Raw genomic sequence first — 17,106 nt, 5'->3', positions numbered from 1 at the left:
AGCCTAGGGAATTAGCCTAGGGAGGGGCCCCTCCCAGACTAAAAACATTAGCTCTCAGCCACCCCAGAAATGGCGTATCCATAAGATGTGCCAAATCAGGCACTTATCCTCGCTCTTCCCACTTGCCCTGGTGCAGTGGCAAGTGGGGTGATTGTTGGGGGGTGCACATAAAGCACTGACTATATATCTCACTCCACATATTTATATATATATATATTTTTTTTTCCATCTATCTATCTATATATCTTGAAGGTTGTTTCATTGTAAAACAATGTTAAAATCTCATTGCAATTATTCGGGTGTAAAACGGATGCTAGGTGTTCAAAATTAGATTATGCTCGCATGAAAATCGCATGACACTTGCATGACACTCGTCCCATTTTTCTGGGCCGAAATTAGACCTTTTTTTCATGGGGATGGGTATGAGCTCTAAGGCTGGTTTCACATTAGCGCTTTTGTGCGCAGCGCATCGTGCGCACCCGTGCGCATGCGCACTGCGCACCTATGTTTAACATGACGTGCGCGTGGTCTTGCGCACACTTGCGTTTTCGTGCGCATGCGTTTTTTTGTCTCTCGCGCCAGGCACGCCAGGCGCAACATGTTGCATTTTTGGTCCGCCCTGTCTCGTCAAAAAAATGCATGCGCACGCTTGCGCACGGAATGCGCAAAGACAACTCATTGAAGTCTATGGGAACGCATGCGTGTGCATGGTCTTGCGCACGCTTGCTTTTTTTGCGCATGCGTTTTTGAGGTAAACAAGTCTGGAATGTTCTCTAGACAATGGAAAAATTGTCACACCTAAAAACGCATGCGCATAAAAAACGCAAACGCATGCTAAAACGCAAGCAACGCTGCGGTTTTTTGACGCATCAGCGTACGCATGATGCTAAAAAAAGCGTGTTTGTTTTGCGTTTTTCTTTGCGTTTTTTATGTGCCCGATGCGCTGCGCAAAAAAACGCTAATGTGAAACTAGCCTTAAAGGAAATCAATCTGATCATTATGGGTTTCAGTAAAGTGTTTGTCAGATCATTGGGCACTGTTCCTATACATGGCTGTCTTTAACATTTACAAATTGCTTAATAGAATTCACTTTCTTAGGCTAGTCTCTCCAACTGCTATCATTATTATTATTAGCCAATTATTTCACAGGATGTTAAGAAGTTACTGCATTAATTTACTGACTAATTTCACCCCCAATCAGTACCAGTCTGTACTTCCTTTTGATTAAATAAGATATTCAGTACAACTTTATATTGGTTTCACTATTTTCTTACCTTTCCTATTTGTGCGTGTTTCTAATTCTTTAACATTTCTGCTCTGTCTACTCTTGTTCTTTCTATAAGAATGCCCAGCCAGGTTCGGACAGGAAATGGACACACTTAAATGTCCCTGATGCTGATGCAGATACTGTGAGTTCTAACTCTATGCTTGTCTCTCTGCCTCCCTTTAATCTTTTATGTGTTTTTCTGCAATGTCTGCAAATGCTTGGTTATATGTGATTGACTGTGTTCGTTTTAAAAGGTTATTCACATATAATAAAATTGATATAATTAGACAGCATGAAAATAAACAAGGCTGCACTTGACTTCCTACTTATTTCTATTGTCATTCTTCTGCTTTGATAGGTGTGTGTTACATTGTTTACAGCTCATTACCATGGAGACCAACCACCACAGACAGGCAGAACATGAGCAGTACTTACATTCCAGGTTGACGAGTTAATTAATGAAATCAGCCACCTCTTCCCAGCCTTTTACTTTCTACAAACAAATTAGACATTGTTGCTCACTAGTTCCCCTTGGCTTACCTCGTCTTCCATGTCAGCTTCTGATCTGGAGCTCCTGTTCTTAGTCCAGCAAAATCACAAGCCCGTGGTCCCCACCCATTAATTGCTTTGACAGAACAGTTCTCCTAATCATTGCTCACTTTCCCTATGAGCTGCTGACACTTGTACTTGTTTAAAGTACCTTTACAGCTTTTCTTTTTATTGCACCGGTGGAGTGGTGCTTTAAATGTAATTTCCATACCCCCTGTATCATACTCACCTATCGCCTCCTTCATCCTCTTCCAGATTTGTTCTTCGGAAATAAAGTGACCTGCTCGCAGCTCCAGTGTTTCATGGAGCGTGCCGGAGATCACTTTTCAATACATCTCTATGAGGGCCTCGTTCTGGCTCTTATAGACTTGCATTGAGCTCATGTGACATAACTTATGACTTCTGGCCAGTCAGAAGTTATGGGCAGAAAATGGTGCCATGGGACTGGAGCCGCGTCTGTAAAAGGTGAAGCCGTCCAAAGGTGATTATAAGAACATGGACAGGGGCTTATAGTTTAGAAAATAAGTATTGGGGTGGGCAATGGCTGTGGCCAGTGATTAGTTGAGAAGCCATTTCCTGTGTTTTAAGAGACACCAGAAAATACAGGCCAACAGAAGACCTAGGAAGCATTGGAACTAAAGCAGCAGGAAATCAATGAGTATTTTAAAATTTACATAGACAACTTCATAACACAACTAGCTCTTATTTCTATCCAGTGCAACTTGATTACTATTGGTCAATTGTAATATATACATTTTGCTGTTATAAAGAAAAGAAACGTCTCTTATCCATAAAACCTACTTTATATGAATATGTGATTCTTAGTTTTGCTCAAAGTTTTTGCAGTTTATTATTCCTACTAACATACTACCTGGCTTAAAGTGTTTACCCATCCTATTATTACCTAACTAAGTGGACTATTTTCTCAAAATATAACCTTATTTTCACTGATTTTTTTATTCACTGTTGCTTTTATTTTTCCACTTAAAGATTAAGGCTAATTAAAGGGTTATTCCCACCATGACAATTTAGTCATATAATGATGTAATTATATATTTATTAATTTGTGAAAATATAATTCCACTTTAAATAGGCCCTATTTTGCACATATCAACCCCCAAAGTATACCCTATTTATCCCCTAGCTGCCATTGATACCGTCCTGATGCAGTGTCGGTGCTCCTGGTCAGCATGCACAGTGCAGTCTCTCTCAACTGACTTCCTGTCAGCACAGCTCTGTTCTGGATCATGTTTCAGTGATGATGTCATGTGAAGGGATGAAGCTTCCTTTATTACAGGGCAGAAGTCATACTAGGAAGCAGTGCTGTATGCGTGTGCTGATTACTAAGAAGACATGTACAGCAGGATTGGGCTGTATCTAGAGGGGCTGAGAGAAGTGATATACTACAGGATGGGACTACACAGCTCTAGCAAAAATTAAGAGACCACTGCACAGTTTTATAAAAATCAGCTTCTCTACATGTCTGACAGCCATTCCATTCCAACCAGAGTACACCTCATCCTACTTAATGAGCTTCTGATTAGGTGATCACTTGAACCAAATCTTATTTAATGGAGAAAAGTCTAAAAACCCTGCTGTGGTGTTCACAATCCTCTTGCAATAGGACAAGCGGGATGACAAAACAAGTGCTAGTAATATCCCAAAAGTAATAGGAATAACAAAATAACGTTTAACCATGCCAAAGGAGTTGAAAAGAAAAGTCTTGAGTGAGTAAATGAAGGGTTCATATCTGGGTTTACTAGCAGAGGGATACAGTGAGTGTCATGTTGCCTCTATCCTTAATATTTCTAAGACGGCAGTCCATTATAACAATGGCAAGCAGCAGACATTGGGGACAACAAAGCTACAGATGGCAGAGGGCGAAAACGACTCTTCACTGACCGGGATGACCGTCATTTTATTTGAATGTCACTCAGCAACCGCAGGATGACATCAAGTGACCTAATGGCAAAAGGCAGCTGGAGTGACGTGCACGGCAAGAATAGTTCGTAACAGGCTCCTAGAGGCAGGGCTCAAGTCATGTAAAGCTAGAAAAAATCCTTTCATCAATGAGAAGCAAAGGAGAGCCAGGCTGAAGTTTGTCAAAGACCATAAGGATCGGACCATAGAGGACTGGAGTAAGGTAATCTTGTTTGATGAGTCTAATTTTCAGCTTTGCCCAACACCTAATCGTCTAATGGTTAGACGGATACCTGGAGAGGCGTACAAGCCACAGTGTCTTGCACCCACTGTGAAATTTGGTGGAGAATCAGTGATGATTTGGGGATGCTTCAGCAAGGCTGCAATTGAGCTGGTTAATTTTTGCGAAAGACGTATGAATCAAGCCGTATACAAGGTTATCCTGGAAAAACAGTTGATTCCTTCTGCTCAGGCAATGTTCCCCAACTTTGAGGACTGGTTTTTCCAGCAGGACAATGTGCCATGCCACACAGCTAGGTCAATCAATGTGTGGATGAAGGACCACCACATCAAATCCCTGTCATGGCCAGCCCAATCTCCAGACCTGAACCCAATTGAAAACCTCTGGAATGTAATCAAGAGGAAGACAGATATTCACAAGCCATCAAACAAAGATGAACTGCTTAAATTTTTGTACCAGGAGTGGCATAAGGTCACCCAAAAGCAGAATGAAAGATTGGTGGAAAGCATGCCAAGGCGCATGAAAGCGGTGATTAAAATTCATGGTTAATCCACAAAACATTGATTTCTGAACTCTTCCTGAGTTAAAACATTAGTATTGTTGTTTCTAAATTATTACACACTTGTTTTCTTAGCATTATTTGAAGTCTGCAAGCACTGCATTTTTTTGTTATTTTGACCATTTCTCATTTTCTGAAAATAAATACAAAATTTATCGCTTGGAAATTCGAAGACATGATGTCAGTAGTTTATAGAATAAAAGAGCAATTTACATTTTACTCAAAAATAAACCTATAAAGAGAAAAATGAGAAAGCTGAAAATTTTGCAATGGTTTCTTAATTTTTGCCAGAGCTGTATATACAGAGGATGAAAAGAGTGGTATACTGCAGGATGAGGCTCTGAATATAGGGGTAAGAGAAGTTGAGCTGTTTGATAACTGCTGCTGACAGATCAATGACATGCAGCTGCCCTAAACTGTCTTGTTATCGCAAGCTCCATTGTGGAGGAGTGCAGGGGAATTAATCTCTGAGAGAAACCATCTAAAATGATGTGAGATCACACACGCAGCTATACAGATGTAGATGGCAGAAGAAGTAATAGTTCAGGCAAGGGTACTGTACAGGAACAGCTTGCACAGAGCATAAGGTGCATTTTACACTTTGATACATTGATGAGAGCTCACAGATAAAAAGAAAAAAGAAGAGGGAGGGGGTCTATGGTAATGAGGACAAGCAAGTGCTGCTGGAAAATGGAATTTTATCAGCTTCTAGGACCACCCATGCAGCTATGTGAATCTGGATGCACAGAGGGACGAAAAAAGAGAAAAAGTTCCAAGAAAGCTAGTAATGTTGGGTTTAATCTGTATATTAACAATAAGTATACATTTACTGTGGTTTGTGTAAAATAATGAGATTGTAGAAATATCCCTTTAAAATATTCTATATCCCATGCCTTGCATCACAAGACACGGTGCATATACAGGCATAGTAGCCTGTTAGACTTCTTACTATTAATTCTTATATGTTGTCCAAGTTTTACTATTAGAGGTAGGCATAAAATCGTCTTCAATAGACGTCACAACTTTGAAATTCTTGAAGAAGATGCCTGGAAAGCCTAAAGTACCCATTTTTTTTTTACCTGCAAGCTCCTAAAATCCAGAAATGAGAGCCATATAAAATCGTAGGATGCAGTACCTAATTTTTAGTTTGCATTTGTGTTATCTGTTTAAACAATAGTACTAATAATAATAATAACAACAATAATAATAATAATAATAATAATAATAATATGTACACTTCCTAAGTGATTGTTACGTCATATTGTTGTCATAGAGGTGCTCATTTGCTTTGAACTCTCATTTATGTGGTTGAACAGGGAATTTCTCCGGCATTGGACACTTGGCATAATTTGAGTCGAAACTGTGTGATATCAGTCAACTTAATCCATTGTTAAACTTTGCATAAGCCATATTGCTTGTCCGGATCCAGGCGAATCCAGGTTTCCACCCTTGAACTCTTATTTAGAAATCTGGCCTCCACTGCAGGAGTCTCTGGTTGTATTCGTGAAGTAGCTACTGGCTGGTGTAAGTTCAGGAAAGATCTAAACCAGCTGGTTCAGTACCAGAGAGATAGAGAAACCAACAAGGCCAAAACCTGAAACCAAAAATAAAGTAAGCTGTTTCAGGGTCAGATTCCAGTAGAACAGGCAAAAAAACAGGCAGGGAGAAAAGTCAGGTAGTCAAAGGGTCAATCCAGAAGTGTACCTAGGAGTAATCATAAGGATTGTCAAACACATAAGGGGCTATAAATACAGAATATTAATCCAATATCAGACCTCCATTGACAGGTAGTATAGGAATACCAAAGCTGGCAAAGGTGACTGGAGGCCAGGAATTTATATATGGTCCTGGGGGCACTCATTGGCAGGATTAAAGGTCCCAATACACATTACACTAAACCTGATGATATTGACGGGTTCGGCTGACAGTCTAATGTGTATGGGGTCCAGCACAGATGATTGTCTGGGGAGATAGGGATCCGGCGTGTCCAATTTCGTACTGCCAAAGATTTTAGTCTCCAAGAGAAGAGAAGTCACTGACAGAAATGCTTGGAAGTGGATCTCTCTTAGATAAAACAGGAGCGCTCGGCCACATGGGCATTCCTTTGTAGGGGAGAGTTGGGCAAGATAGTTCCTGGCCAATTGATAAGACCAACCATCATTCTGCCAACAGCAATATAAAGTATGTGGTGGGGCTAAAAATGTGCTGCCCAGTATCACAGCAATTGATCCCTCTGTTGGTGCCGCCAGTAGAAACAGAGAGCTGATGTCTGACGATGATGATCGATGTAAGGGCCCCGTTACACACTTCAATGTCCCAGCGATCCCTCCAACGATCCGACGTGGATGGGATCGCTGGGACGTAGTTAGCTGATCGCTGGTGAGCTGTCCCATAGGCAGGCTCACCAGCGATCAGGACCAGCGAGCACGCTGGTATCCAGGGTAAACAGCGGGTATCTACGCGCCGCACGGCTTTTAGTTACCCGCTGTTTACCCTGTATACATGATCAGGACCAGTGATCACACTGGTATCCAGGGTAAACAGAATATCTAAGTGCCGCGCGGCGCTTACTTACCCGCTGTTTACCCTGAATACCAGCTCCCAGTGTCTGCTGTATGGCGCTGGGAGCTTGCTGATCTTTGGTCTCTCGCTTTCACACACAGTGATGTGTGCTGCCCAGCGGGAGACCAACGATAGATTTATGGCCCATACCATTAGGCAACGATTAACGATCAGCCAACTGATCGTTGATCGTTGCTACGTGTCACATGCAACAATGTCGTTTTGACATCGCTGCAGCGTCACCAAACTGGTGACGTTTGTTGTTTGTTTCGGTTGTTACATAGCAGCAGGAATTGCAGAGAGTGGGTGGCACATCCAGATTGCTCTACCAGACTTTGGGTAAGTTCACACTGGGTGTTTTGGCAGCTTTTTTTTTCTGCAGCAAAACCTGATTTCTTGGCAGGAAAAAAGTTGCGGCAAAAACGCAGGTATAGGTGCGTTTTTGGTGCGTTTTTTTTGGGCTAACTTGTGTTTCTTTGTGCATGGTAAAACTTAAGTGCCCCCACAACTTTTCTGCAGAAAAAAACGCTGCAAATAATGATACCTGTGTTTTTGCAGCATTTTTTCAACACCCATTCAAGCCAATGGGTGAAAAATGCTGAAAGAAGTGACATGCTCTATATCCAAAAAATGCAGCAAAGCACAACATCCTGATGACACAAAAAACAATGTGTGTGCATGAGATTTCAGAAATCTCAAAGGCTTTGCTGGTACTGGAAAAAGCAGCTGAAAATTAGCATAAAAAAGCAACAAAAACACCCGGTGTGAACATACCCTTTATCTTTACTTTTATGATGTAGCAAAGAAAGTGCTGAATAAAATGGTGAACCCAAAAGTCCTGTGCAAAATTGCATTACTTTACTGTCAGAGGTCTCTACAATCCCATTGTCTTTTAATGACTTTCTGGCACTCTTCCTCAGAAGCTGAGATTACATTTCTTTTAAATCTCTTTTGAAACAGTCCATTAAGCTGCTCAGCTCCTGTGAAGGCTTTGTTAAAGGAAAAAAAGGTAAAATCAATATAAAATAATTCAGAGACTGTTACCTCCGGCCCATTGTCAGGCACTTGGGAGTTAATGGATAGGTTTCAATATTTTACATGAGCCCAGAACCTCAGTTATCCTCCACTACTATACTTTACAAATAGGGAGGATCACACAGCGCATTGTGTTCTCCATTTCCATCACTCACCTCCCAAAGATATTTAGTTTGACACTCCATTATTGATTGACACTCTCACAGGTCTGGGGGAAAATGTGTGTAAATGGGTAAGTAACTGGCTTAGTGATAGAAAGCAGAGGGTGTTTATAAATTATATTTTCTCTAAGGCCGGGGTCACACTGGCGATTAAATCGGACGAATGCAATGCGATAAAAAAATCGCATTGCATTCGTCCCAATGTTATTCTATGGGGCAGCTCCCATCATGCGATTTTTTATCGGATCCGATCCTCGGACCGAGACAATCGCAGCATGCTGCGATTGTCACCGATTTTCGGATCGGATTCGACAATACAAGTCTATGGGGGCGAGAAAAAATGGGACTAAAAACGGACTAGATGTGTGACTTGCGATAAAATCGCACCCGGTGTCCTTTAGCAAAAGCCGGCAATTCTTCCAATACAGTAAAATCACAGAGACCGGTTAAATAAAGAATGAATAGATCTAGACATATATATATATATTTTTTTTTATACATGTCATAGAGACACATTAATATATATATTACAAATTCATACAGTTCATCATAGCAGAATAGCCGCAGAAACATTTGCCAGCTTTTGTATAATTATTCTCCTTCCCGACATGAAATGACACATGGTTTACATATAGTTAACCATTTCAGTGGCATCAGCAGGAGTCCCTGCCATTTAATACAATGAATTAACCCCTTAAATTAACCCCTACAAGTCCAAAATTTTAACCACAAACCCTTATCTAATTAGTGATAGACATAACAAAAAAATCATGAAATGAAATGGTTAACTATATGTAAACCATGTGTCATTTCATGTCGGGCAGGAGAATAATTATACAAAAGCCGGCAAATGTTTCTGCGGCTTTTCTGCTATGATGAACTGTATGAATTTGTAATATATATATTAATGTGTCTCTATGAGATGTATAAAATATATACATATATATATATATATATATATGTCTAGATCTATTCATTCTTTGTGTGGGGAAACCTGTCATTGGGCTCCATTATATGTCCATTTAGCTACCCTGCGAGAAAATCTCGCCAGACGGATGTCAAACGGATCCTTACATGCGATTAAAATCGCATCAATTAAGAAAAATCGCATCAAAAACGGATCAATGGTTAAGATACCTTTGTGCGATTTCGGACCATTAAAATTGGACCTTTTTTAATGGTTGTGTGTGACTCCAGCCTAACTGGGTCGCTGTGACCAGTGGGGTACCGCAGGGGTCAGTGTTAGGACCTATTCTCTTCAACATATTTATTAACGATCTGGTAGAAGGTTTACATAATCTTTATCTTCTTTCTTTATTTTTTTATATAGCGCTAACAAATTCTGCAGCGCTTTACAGTTTGCACACATTATCATCGCTGTCCCCAATGGGGCTCACAATCTAAATTCCCTATCAGTATGTCTTTGGAATAGTGAAATATCGATATTTGCAGATGATACAAAACTATGTAAAGCAGTTAATACAGGAGAAGATAGTATTCTGCTACAGATGGATCTGGATAATTTGGAAACTTGTGGCAGATGCGATTTCACAACGATAAATGTAAGGTTATACACATGGGAAGAAGGAATCAATATCACCAGTACACACTGAACGGGAATCCACTGGGTAAATCTGACATGGAGAAGGACTTGGGGATCCTAGTTAATGATAAACTTACCTGGAGCAGCCAGTGCCAGGCAGCTGCTGCCAAGGCAAACAGGATCATGTGGGGTGCATTAAAAGAGGTCTGGATACACATGATGAGAGCATTATACTGCCTCTGTTCAAATCCCTGATTAGACCGCACATGGAGTACTGTGTACAGTTTTGGGCACCGTTGCTCAGGAAGGATATAATGGAACTAGAGCGAGTACAAAGGAGAGCAACAAAAATAATAAAGGGGATGGGGGAGCTACAATACCCAGAGAGATTAGCAAAATTAGGATTATTTAGTCTAGAAAAAAGACGACTGAAGGGCAGTCTAATAACCATGTACAAGTATTTAAGGGGACAATACAAATATCTCTCCAAGGATCTGTTTATACTAAGGAAGGTGACGGTCACAAGGGGCCATTCTCTGTGTCTGGAGGAGATAAGGTTTTTCCACAAACATAGAAGAGGATTCTTTACTGTAAAGGTACTGTCACACTAAGCGATATCGCTAGCAATATCGCTATAACTTGTGACGTTATAGCGATATTGCTAGCGACATCGCTGTGTCTGATACTTACCTACGACCCGCTCCTCCGCTGGTTATCACTGATCGCGCGAGAACCTCCAGGACTGTTTCTCGTCGTCCGCTTCCTGCGGCGCTTCCTGTGGAGAGACGAGCGACGAGCCGGGCGGGAGGACGCAGGATCGCCTAGTGTGACAGGTAAGTAGCGACCCCCATCCCCAGCGATGTCACTGGTGAGATCTGCCTGTGTGGCAGCTCACTAGTGACCACTTAGCGATGAACCAGCGATCCTGACCGCGTCATATCGCTGGTCAGGATAGCTGGTACATCGCTATGTGTGACAGTACCTTTAGGGTAAGAATCTGGAATTCCTTGCCTGAGGAGGTGGTGATGGTGAACTCAGTCGAGGGGTTCAAGAGAGGCCTGGATGTCTTCCTGGAGCGTAACAATATTGTATCATACAGTTATTAGGTTTTTTAGAAGGACGTAGATCTGGGGATTTATTCTGACGGAATACAGGCTGATCTAGATGGACAAATGTCTTTTTTCGGCCTTGCTAACTATGTCACTACGTTATATGGAGAGAGGAAATTATTATGTACAATAAGGATATTACAAGACAGAGGAGAGCCATAACCCCTGCGATATACTGATTCCTATAACATTTTATGCAGTTTGCTGTCATATTTATATTTTCATGCCTTTTTTCTTAAAGTTCCGATAATTTAAAATAACATATTACCTATATTTACACTGATTAAACCAGCTACTGACATGTATTTTTCTGATTATAGATTTTTTGTTGTTTCTTTACATTATTATGGAGGCAGACATCTTGCATGTGTAGCTACGTTACTTTAAGAGCATTCATAGTTTTGTTTTAAAGTATCCACATAGACGTTTTACATTGATTGTTTTTTATTTCTTTATTTTTAAAGGGGGAAAAAGGCGGTGATTCGAATTTTCATATTTTTCAAATCATTTGTATTGCTTTGTTTTTTGGTCCCTTTAAGGAACATGAACATGCGATTTTGTGAAAACTTGTTCTATACACTGAGGTACTGCAGTATTTCAGTGTAAGGGCAGAGACACACTAACGTATTTCTCCTACGATAATCGCATCGCATAGCACGGACTGGCTGGCACCTCTCCTGACCTGAGCATGACAGCATGATGGATTACTATGCATCTGTCAAGCTCAAGTCAGGAGAGCAGACAGCCAGTGCGAGTTTTACTATGCGATTCTCGGATGAAAAATTCGGCAGTGTGACTCCAGCCTAAAGCTAAAATCATGGTTTTCTATGAATCCAAGCATATGGCTAAGCTTTACAGTAGTATCGACATGGCAGCTATTGAGGTCTTCAGGGGACCCCTTGCACCTGCCATGGCAGCCCTTCGGCAGACTGCAGTCATGTTGCAAGGAAGGACAATAGGCTCATGAAATGCCATGCCCCTGAACCATGAAATGCATTTAGGCAGAATGCTATATGTTATACTACACTGTCAACATACAAGGGATGTGGATTTAGTAAAAAGGTAATATACTAAATAAATTGATGTAACAAAAGACAAAATTCTTCCCACAATCCCAGAGACATACTGTACTACCTCCTGTAGGAACTATAGCCTTGGCTTATACACAGGGCGTACATTAGCCTGGTAGTACTGGTTCATTGCTGTTGGAATATGTTTGGTGCAACAACTCCATTCATGTCTGAGTGTTCAGTTGCTAGATTTGTATACTGTTTATAAAATTAAAAAAAAACTCCCAGAGACTCACACAGGGAGAGCATGTGACTGTATTTCCTGTTTTCCTGTGTCTGTGTATGAGAGAAGCAGCCTGCTGTAGATGATGCACAGATAGAGACACACAAATGATTTATTCCTGATCTATTAAGCTTATCAAATATTGTTCCTGTTTGTTGCTGAATAAAGAAGCTCTATTGTCACACGCTTGAAGTGTATCCTGAATAATCCGCTGCCAACAATTGCCTTGTATCCAAACATTTTGGCGCTGCCATTTATATTCTTGCTACATGTCAGAATAGCTAAATTACCATCTTGTGTCCTTCCTTTAATTGGTTTGACATCATTGCTGGCATTGTGATGTTATACATGAGTAGGGGGGATATCGCTGGAAAAGCTGCCCCGTAATGAGTCCCAGAGCAGTTTCTTTTATAGTATGCGCTGTATGCCCAATATCTACTGTCAACTTTCTAGAATAATCAATGACAATGGCTTACTGGTAAATGCAAGAACAGTTTTAAATATCTTTTTACTTTTATACTATGTACATAATACCCAGAAGTAATATATTTTGTCTTGCACGCTACAATACATAAGGTAAATAACTATTTTATCATTTATTTTTCTGTATTTTATTTCAGGCAAGTCTTAATAGCATGACAAGTGCCTATAGTGAAATTTGGGACTATGATAATATGAAAGTCACAGGGGAAATCATACTGAATCTTAATTACAGCTATAAAACAGGCGCTTTGAACATTCTGGTGAAGAGTTGTAAAAACCTAGCAGTGGCCGATGAGAAGAAGAACAAAACAGACCCGTAAGAACATTTTTATCTCCATTTTACAGGCATTATTCAAATATAAAAATGGCTCTTTGTACAGACCAGTGTGCCCCTGAAAAAGTATTATAAATGCTTTTGCCTACTGCATAGTTAATTATTCAGCACAGAACACAATGAGTTGAATTTTAGTCTATAGGATGTAGCACTATGGTTTCAAGTATTATCCCCAGTGACATAACATGACATAAATCAGAAGACCACTATTGCAGCAGAATAGCGGATAAAGAATCAATTTAAAAGTTAATGGAAAAAATGTATCAAATGTGAAAGTCACCCAATAATATAACCTGGTGTTGATTTCCCAAGTGGGAAAAATTCTCTAATAAGAACAACCCGAGCTCATTGCTATATCTAAATACCCTAAAAGTACAGAACAAGTAGAAGTTGTTTTTTTCAACTCAGTTGTTATTAGGTTGCCTAAATATTCCCAAAATTTTGGATCACTGTCATTTCTGTGGGCGCAGCAATAACAAAACTCAGATCGGTGTCCAGAAAGTGTAGTTATCCTAACTTGTATGTCATTTCTTAGCTAATACTATACATTTAATTTCACTTTTTAGGTACTTATATGTCATCTCTTAGCTAATACTATACATTTAATTTCACTTTTTAGGTATGTAAAGGCATATCTTCTTCCTGACAAATCTCGTCAGAGCAAACGAAAGACAAAAGTAAAAACCAACACATGTAATCCTGAGTTCAATGAAATGCTCAAGGTAAGATGTACAATAATGAAAATAGTAAGGATCACACTTTGGGTGGTGTCTTGCAGTAAGTAATGCTGACCACCAGCGGTTATATTCTGATCAAGAGGTCAGGAAACCGCTGTGCCTCTCTTTCAGCTTATCCTATGTTGCAGGTTACATATAGTACATATCTTTATGTGAATATTGTCTTGAATCTCCTATGGTGCTTGGAATAATCATCCCTCCTACCTTCCAGATTGTTAATCGTATTTTGCTTATGTGCACTTACTGTATATTTATACATTAGATATTGCCTTATTCCACATCTGATTTGTATTTCTCACTTTTTACTATGTCATGTATGTTTATTTAATACACTATGACTGTATCATAAATCACAACTTTTATCCCTAAATGATACTTAAAGGGTTAATCCGGGACTTTTTTCTACAATGTGCCTAAGAACTAACATGCAGGTAGTTGCTTACTACCAGCCTGTTGAGCCTGGAGCCAATCTCTGCCAGCACAGAGCGTTCACAGACTGCTCCTGCTGGTGATTCAGTGGCTTTTTCTGACATCACATTGACAGAGAAGCGGCTTCTCTTTCTCTCTACTCTGATCATGGCATGTGACTGCCGATGTCATGCTGATTGACAGCTGGCTCATCGCTGCCTAACTATGTGAAGCCAGCTCTCAATCAGCATGTCGTTAAACGTCATGCCCAGTCAGCAGAGCAGCCTGGAAGAAGAGTTGCTATGTTGACGGCCCGCCGAAGAAGCCTACGTGAAACACGCATAGGGGCTGGTAGTCCTGTGACACACTGCGACCTTGACGGGTGAGGATCAATCTTTGATTAGCCAGTTTACTTGGTGCCCTTAAAGGTGCATACACATTTTACTATATGGTCCAGTTTTTTGTCTCCATTTTTTCTAATTTTTGTGTCTGTTGATGTGGAGCAGCTGAATCGCCAGCAGTAGCGGTCAGTGACCACTCTGAGCTGGTGCTGTTAGTTTCTAGGCCCATAGCAAAAGAATTCTATCCTCTTTAATTATATAATTACACTATGGGATATGTATACCCTCCTTTTGTGCTTGTATATAGAGATGATCAGTTCAATTTGTGCTGCCGTGGTTCTGCACCCAAGCATCCTCATCCCAACATCATGGGCACCTGGTGCAGGAGTGAAGGCCGGTTGCCACAGAGGGCTGGACTGGATGCTGGGTGGTGGCAGTGCAAATCAAACTACCCATCTTTATGTGTATCACATTGCTTGAAAAGGATCCCAGAAGAGATTTCAACTTTGCATTGGATATGAGTAGATAAAACACATCGCCTACATCAACCCCACAATGGAGCACTATTGTAAAGAGAGATAGAGAGGGTTTGCTGCAATCAATCAATCAGATGACAGCTTTTTTTCTGTGTGACGTGGAAAATTATAAAAGTGGTCTATGTTCATCTTTCATAAATGAGGTCCATAGAAATTGTGAATAAAGGAAGTGTATATAGGTGATGGGGTAAAAATGTGATCACTTAATTGATCCAGCAATGCACATCAAATTTGGAAAAAAGGAAAAAAGTGTTTATGTTTTAATGTATGTATTAAATATTATGAAAGAGCGCTGTAAAGTGATTGTATACCTTCCATAGGCCTCATTCACATATCCATGTCTCCAGTACGTGAGGTAACAGTTTTCACACGTACCAGAGACACTGACAAACGTATACCAGGTCTGTGCACACGTCAGTGTGTTTCCATGGACCATGTGTCCATGTGCCCATGTACCCCACACGTAAACATATCCCTTTTTTACCATGGGAAAATGCCAGTGATGAGGTCATCACCGTTCAAGCTCAGTGTCTTCACAGCAAACCACAGTGAGAATTTTTCCTCAACCTTGCTGAAGCTGACAGCTGAGGGTTGCAGCCCCCACCTATAAGATTTGCCAGGCTGGTTATAGAAATAGGGGGAACCCACGGTGGGTTTTTCATTCATTTATTTAGTGATAGCGCAGGTGGCATGTGTGGAATGCCCTCATTATCCACTCCTGCTGTCATTGTTCTTAGGGGAAGCAGCTGAAGATTGATGGGAGTAATAGTCCCAAAAGCTCCCACCTGCTGTCATTGTTCTGACTTTAATATAACACTCATCATTCTCCCCTGCTCACGCCGATCGCCGGCACAGCAGGGGAGAATGATGAGAGCCGTCTTCAGCACCCGCTGCCGGGGAACAGCGCTTACTGTAGTGCTTCTTCCCCGGTGGCCGTCCGTGTGGAACTGATGCAGCACACAAATGCCACACGTGTGCCGCAAGTATTACACACACGGACACGGATATCTCTTGTACTGGAAATAAACGGATGTGTGAAAGAGGCCTTACTTTGTGGTTTTGCATTTGCTGCTTGTTCCATTCTAATGTCATTAGAGGCTGATTTGCTGAACATCAGTTTTGTGAAGCAGACATGCTCCTGCATTACTTTAGCAAAGTCTCTCTTCATATTTATTCCTGTCACTCACGTATAATGGGTTCTGATTGCTCTCCTTGCCTGAAACTCTAAAATAAGACATTAAAGAACAAAGTGCAGTAGATAAACATTTCAGTGTTCTGGCAACATCCGTTTACCCTTTTTTTTCTAGATTTAGCTTCGTTTTTTCTTATTTCTATGTTCCTTTTTTAAGTGCATCAGATATATTTTTTCCTTTTGATGTAACCTCACAACTATCAGACACATTTGAGCAAAAACTAGAGAATAGAAGCACGCTGTGGAGCTTAAGCAGGGCTCAGAAGAAGAAGCATTGGATATTTAGTGTTGTGTAGCACAAATAAATCCCATTTTTCTCATATGCGCATTACAGATACCACATAGCGTGTTTTCTTATTGTTCACAAAATCTGCAGTTAGGAGGAAAATGTAGTTTACTTTGTATGTAATATCGTAATTGCAAAAGTAAAAGTAACTTTCGGTAGAATATGTAGTAATAATAATAATAATAATAAAAAACTTTAATCAACTATAAAAGGGTTTTCCCTCAAACAGAATACATTTTAATCAATAGATCTTGAAATAATAATAATTTCCACAATTGGATGTGTTTAATAAAATGTTCCTGTGCTGAGATAATCTTATAAATGTGCCCCTGCTGTGTACTGTGTAAAGGCTGTGACTGACCATACAGGAACATGGTCTGATCATACCACAGCTCTTGAGCGGGGGGCCGGGGGAGCAAAAGAGTGTACAGACAGGACAGCATGAGATCGCACACGCTCCATTTCATGAGGTACAAAATTTCCCTGCCTGTATAAAAATATATTTTATCTCACAGACATAATCTATAGGTTTCACTTTTCCAAGTCATTC

General features: G+C 40.4%; 1 protein-coding gene across 4 annotated transcripts in view; it reads left to right on the top strand.

Annotated features, from left to right (window-relative positions):
- SYTL5 (synaptotagmin like 5) overlaps positions 1-17,106 on the top strand; it is a 378,504-nt gene that overhangs the window by 287,232 nt on the left and 74,166 nt on the right. For 3 of the 4 annotated variants that reach the window (XR_012228981.1, XM_073566026.1, XM_073566025.1), the window contains exons 13-15: positions 1,344-1,409; positions 12,860-13,038; positions 13,676-13,778. Coding sequence is in view for 3 of the 4 variants with exons in the window: in XM_073566026.1 (XP_073422127.1) it covers positions 1,344-1,409; positions 12,860-13,038; positions 13,676-13,778 (348 nt within the window). In the remaining variant the exon portion in view is untranslated. The remainder of the gene's footprint in view (positions 1-1,343; positions 1,410-12,859; positions 13,039-13,675; positions 13,779-17,106) is intronic. The other variant, XM_073566027.1, reaches the window with a different exon arrangement.

Source organism: Dendrobates tinctorius, unplaced genomic scaffold, assembly GCF_039654945.1.
Source record: "Dendrobates tinctorius isolate UK_male_01 unplaced genomic scaffold, ASM3965494v1 ptg000016l, whole genome shotgun sequence".
Taxonomy (NCBI): domain Eukaryota; kingdom Metazoa; phylum Chordata; class Amphibia; order Anura; family Dendrobatidae; genus Dendrobates; species Dendrobates tinctorius.
The sequence above is the reverse complement of the archived record's forward strand: the minus strand, read 5'-3'. Positions and strand labels throughout refer to the sequence as shown.